The sequence below is a fragment of the Cebus imitator genome, unplaced genomic scaffold, assembly GCF_001604975.1.
Source record: "Cebus imitator isolate Cc_AM_T3 unplaced genomic scaffold, Cebus_imitator-1.0 Scaffold272, whole genome shotgun sequence".
NCBI classification, from domain to species: domain Eukaryota; kingdom Metazoa; phylum Chordata; class Mammalia; order Primates; family Cebidae; genus Cebus; species Cebus imitator.
The window spans coordinates 1,801,672-1,807,071 of record NW_016107587.1 but is presented as its reverse complement, the minus strand read 5'-3'; the positions used below and the strand labels follow the sequence as shown (position 1 = coordinate 1,807,071).

The window sequence follows — 5,400 nt, the reverse complement described above, 5'->3', positions numbered from 1 at the left end:
TTTTTTTTTTTTTTTTTTTTTTTTTTTTTTTTTTTTTTTTTTTTTTTTGCTACGGAGTGGAGTTCCTTATATATTTTGGATATTAACCCATTATTAGATGTATGGTTTTCAAATATTTTTTCCTGCTCTGTTACTTGTCTTTTCTTTTTTTGTTTGTTTCTTTTGCTTGCAGAAGCTTTTTAATGTAGTCCCTTCGTTGCCTGGGCTTTTGGTATTCTATCCAAAAAATCATTGTCCAGACCAATGCTGGGGAGCTTTTTCCCTATATTTTTTTATAGGTTGAGAATCCCAAATCTGAAAATCTGAAATCAAAGAAAATGCTCACTGGAACACTTCAGATGTGCAAATATTTCAAAATTTAAAAATGTGAAATCCCAAGCACTTCTGATTCCAAGCATTTCAAATAAAGGATACTCAACCTATACAGTGTTACAGTTTCAGGTCTTTGTTTACATCTTTATCTACTTTGAGTTGATTTTAGTACATTAAATGAGATGAAGATCCAATTTTATTCTTCTGCTTGTGAATATTCAGTTTACCCAGCATCATTTACTGAAGAAACTGTCCTTTCTCTCATTGTGTGTTCTTGGCACCTTTGTTGCAAATTGATTGACTGTTAATGTGTGGGTTTATTTCTGGACTCTATCCATTGATCATTACTTCTGTTTTTATGCCAGTGCCATGATGTTTTGCTGACTCTAGCTTTGTAATATATTTTGAAATCAGATAGTGTGATTCTGTATATCTGTTTATTTTCTGTTTGCTCAAGATTGGTTTGGCTATTCAGGGCCTTTTGTGGTTCCCTACAAATCCTAGGGTTTATTTTCTATTTCTGTGAAAAATGTCACTGAAATTTTGATGGGGATTGCATTGAACCTGTAGGTTGTTTTGGATAGCATGGACATTTTGACAATATTAATTCTTCTGATCCATGTATGTAGGCTATGTTTTCATTTATTTGTGTCTTCTTCAATTTATTTCATCCATGTTTTATAGTTTTCTGTGTACAGGTCTTTCACCTCTTTGGTTAAATAATTTACTCCTAAGTATTTTTTTTTAAATGCTATTGAGAACAGGATTATTCCTTACTTTATTTTTCAGATCATTTGTTGTTAGTGTATAGAATGCTACCAATTTTTGTCTGTTGATTTTGTATCCTGCAACTTTACAGGATTTGATTATCAGGTTTCACAGTTTTTTGGTGGAGTCTTTAGAGATTTCTATATATAAGACCACATTGTCACCAAACAGAAGATTTCACTTGTCTCTTTATGATCTGAATGATTTCTATTTCTTTTTCATGTCTAATTGCTCTGGCTAGGACTTCAGATACTAAGTCAAATAGAAGTGTTGATAGTGAGCACCCTTGTATTTCTCCTGATCTTAGAAAAAAACTTTCAGCTTTCGCTGTTAAATATCATATTAGATGTGGGCTTCTCATGTATGGCCTTTATTGTGTTGAGGTACATTTCCTCCATACCTAATTTGTTGAGAGTTTTTATCATAAAAGGATGTTGAACTTTGTCAAGCACCTTTCCTGCATCTATTAGGATGATCCTTTGTTGAAAATTAATTGACTGTTAATGCATAGTTTATTTCTAGGCTCTATCTATTTGTCCTTCGTTCTATTAATGTGGAATATCACATTTAATGACTTGCATTTGCACATTCAATGATTTGCATATCCATCGTTGCCTACGAGGGATAAATTCCACATGATCATGGTTTATGATCTTTTTAATGTGCTGTTGAATTTGGTTTGCCAGTATTTTGTTGCAGATTTTTGATTCTATGTTTATCAGGGAAATTGGCCTGTAATTTTCTTTTCTTTCTTTCTTATAGTGTCCTTGTCTGACTTTGGTATCAGGATAATGCAAGCCTCATAAAATGAGTTTGGAAGTGTTCCTTCCTTTTCAATTTTTTGGAAGAGCTTGAGAAGGATTAGCATGAGTTCTTCCTTTACATGTTTGGTAGAATTCATTAGTGAAGCCATTATGTCCTGGGCTTTTCTGTGATAGGAGAGGTTTTTTTTAACTGATTCAATCTCCATACTCATTCTTAGACTGTTCAGATTTCCTGTTTCTTCGTGGCTCAGCTTTGGGGGTTGTATGATTCTAGGAATGTATCCGTTGGTGTAGAATTGTTCACAGCCATTCTTTATGATCCTTTGTGTTTTGCAGTATTTGTTGCAATATCTTCTCTTTCTTTTCTTATTTTTTTCAGTCTTTTTTATTTTTCTCTTAGTCTTGCTAAAGATTTGCCAATTTTGTTTATAATAAAAATACTACTCTTACATTTTTTATCTTTTCCATCTTACCTTCTGTTAAACTTGGGCTTAGATTATTCTTCTTTAGGACCTCAATTTAAATATACAAATGCAGCAGGTACAGAAGATCACCTTCATAGGCTATGATAAGGGTTTTATTATTCTGCATTGTCTTAAGAAGATAGAATTTACTTCACCTTTGACAAAATATTATATATGGTCTTATCAAGGGACTATCATTTGGCATTCATATAAACATATAAACTTTATATTGCAGGTGTTATGTAATCTTTATATTGATATTATCAGTAAGATCTGTTTAATTTTGAAGAAACCTTTTAACCTTTCATATTAATGAAAGCCTAAATAAGCTGCAAAGCCCCTAATATCTAGAAGAATTGTCATGTGGAGAGGATGATCTGCTCTACGCAGTTTCCGGATAGCTGAGGCAGGTGTCACTATGAAACACCTGCTCCCACCTCCCAGTATCTCTGATGCCAAGGCTAGTGCTAGAGCTTTTGACAATCACATTCTCTCCACTGTCAGTCTGACCACCTTTTTTCTTCCTGTATTTCATTTCCTCTTCTTTTTTTCTATTTCCCCTTCTTTTTTCCTATGACCCTTGCTGTTCATCACGGTTTTAACTTTATAAGCAATAGGCAATTTATAAAGTGCATTTTTCCTTCCAGCTAGACAGCTCTCCACTTAGAGTGTGTTGCTATAACTTTCTGGAGACTAATCTTGTCAAGGCTTCTTATTTTATTTTTTTGAGGCAGGATCTTGCTCTGTTGCCAGGCCTGGAGTGCAGTGGTACAATCATGGCTCACTGCAGCCTTGACCTCCTGGGCTCAAGCAATCCTTCTGCCTCAGCCTCCCCAGTAACTGGGACTACAGGTGCATGCCACCATGCTTGGCTATTTTTTTTTTCTTTTTTTGAGATGGAGTCTCACGCTTTTGCCAGGCAGGAATGCAGTGGCGCAATCTTGGCTCACTGCAACATCTGACTCCCTGGTTCCAGCGATTCTCCTGCCTCAGCCTCCCGAGTAGCTGGGATCACAGGCACGCGTCACCACACCCAGCTAATTTTTGTATTTTTAGTAGAGATGCGGTTTTACCATGTTGGCCAGGATGGTCTCAATCTCCTGACCTCATGATCTGCCCTCCTCAGCCTCCTAAAGTGCTGGGATTAAGGGCATGAGCCACTACGCCCAGCCAATTTTTGTATTTTTTGTAGAGACAGAGTTTCACCACGTTGCCCTGGCTGGTCTTGAATGCCTGAGCAAGCGATTCACTCACCTCAGCCTCCCCTAGTGTTGGGATTATAGGTGTGAGCCACCATGCCCAGCCTAAGGCTTCTTTTTAATGCTTCTTCCCCTCCATGAGACACAAGATTATTATTATTTCCTTAGTATAATTTTTTTTCAGCTGTCCTAGATGTTTTGACATGCCCTAAAGCTGGGCATTAGGAAACTGGTACATTTATTGTACTTTGAGAGGGTCAACATTAATGAAGATTGCAAAAGGCTTGGGGAGCAGGGACACGTGCGTGCAGAGGCTGACTGACAGCCTGAGCTGCCCCTCCTGCCTACTGGCCTCATCCAGGCTGTGCTCATACTATTTATTTAATAATTCTTTTCAGTGTGTTTATGTCAGCAGAAAGTTTTCACCATGCACAGGCAAAACTCATTAATTGAACTGAGACAGTCTCTTCTAGTCTACAATGCAAAAGTTGGAGTCTTTTGCATTGGTACACTAGAAGAGAGTGCCCCAGTTCAATTCATGAGTTGGAATGGAGCACTCTCTTCTAGTCTACCAGTACAAAAGTTGGAGTCTTGTGTTTCCAATTTATGACAGGATTGTAAGCCCAATTTTTATGTAGACTTCAGAAATAATCCTTATTAATACATACATAAATATGTTTTCTTATATTTAAAGTTAATTTTTTTAAAGTATAGAAAATGTCATCTTTGTCTACTCATTTCCTTACTTTGTGTTGCAGCCCCAGAAGAATCTATATCTGCATCAACACCAGCAGAGCTCAAATAAATCCTGATGCAATACATATTTAGGATAATTTTTTAAATGGCTAAATATGGCATGACTATATCATAGCTATGTTTCTAAGGCTCTTGTTATATTTTATTAATATAGACTCTCATGGAATAATTTACCTTGCAGCAGATTTGACATTGCTGCATACGTGGGGCAGGTGTTGTTTTTTGCTTCTCTGGGATGTTAAATACATGGCTAAGCAAGGCCTCTGGTACCCTCTGCCCTGCTGGCCTGGTGACGTCCCAGTGTCTCAGAACCAATCACTTGCTCCCTGTCATCAACGAACATAACCTCCTACTTCGTGAACCACTCTTAGCGGGCATTGCTACTGCGTTCTTAACTAGAGGAAACTTACAGAACAGGCGTTACACCTTTTCCATTATTTGGTATTGTAATCTTTATAGAAATCATTTTCCAGTTCGAAAAAAATGTAATTCCAGAATATGATGATATATTTATGTTAAGAAAAATATTTTACTTTATTATACCATGAATTTATAAACATTTCATATAAAACATTATAACATTTGTTATTTTTAAATGTTTGCTATTTTTTCATAAACTGATATTCAAAATATTATACATTTATTATTTTGCATAAAACTTTAAGTAAAAATATGTTGAGTTTTAATATTTAATTTAGTAGGCTTAACAAAAACTTTTTAATAGTCAAACTTAATTACCTTGTTTTATAAATTTTAAATTGTTTATATTTAAGTAATTAGATTAAAATGTAGTTCTATGTTTTATACATTTGATTAATAAAATAATAATTTTATATGAGAAGGTTTTCAAAAAGCCAGATAAACCCACAGATATTTTAGCTTTTTTTCCCAGAATAAACTTATCATGCATTTGCTTACCTAAAATTTGAGTTCCAAATTAGTTCTTTATATGAGATACTTAATTGAGCATATAAATCTATATTCTTTGATCAAACCGATATGCTATGGGAGAATGTATGCAATGTATAAAAAATGCAAATGGCTGTATGCATTGAATAAAAATAATATACCATTATAGTAAGAAGTTTGTTTTTTCCTCTTTTTTCCCTTTTTCTTTTTCTTTTTCTTGAGACGGAG

At 34.9% G+C, this 5,400-nt stretch overlaps 1 protein-coding gene across 4 annotated transcripts in view; it reads left to right on the top strand.

Annotated features, from left to right (window-relative positions):
• CUNH7orf57 (chromosome unknown C7orf57 homolog) overlaps positions 1 to 5,187 on the top strand; it is a 24,946-nt gene extending 19,759 nt beyond the window's left edge. For 3 of the 4 annotated variants that reach the window (XR_005195809.1, XM_017500838.2, XM_037728603.1), the window contains one exon: positions 4,266 to 4,779. Coding sequence is in view for 3 of the 4 variants with exons in the window: in XM_017500838.2 (XP_017356327.1) it covers positions 4,266 to 4,312 (47 nt within the window). In the remaining variant the exon portion in view is untranslated. Of the gene's footprint in view, positions 1 to 4,265 lie in introns of all 4 variants that reach the window. The other variant, XM_017500837.2, reaches the window with a different exon arrangement.
• The last annotated feature ends 213 nt before the right edge of the window (positions 5,188 to 5,400 follow it).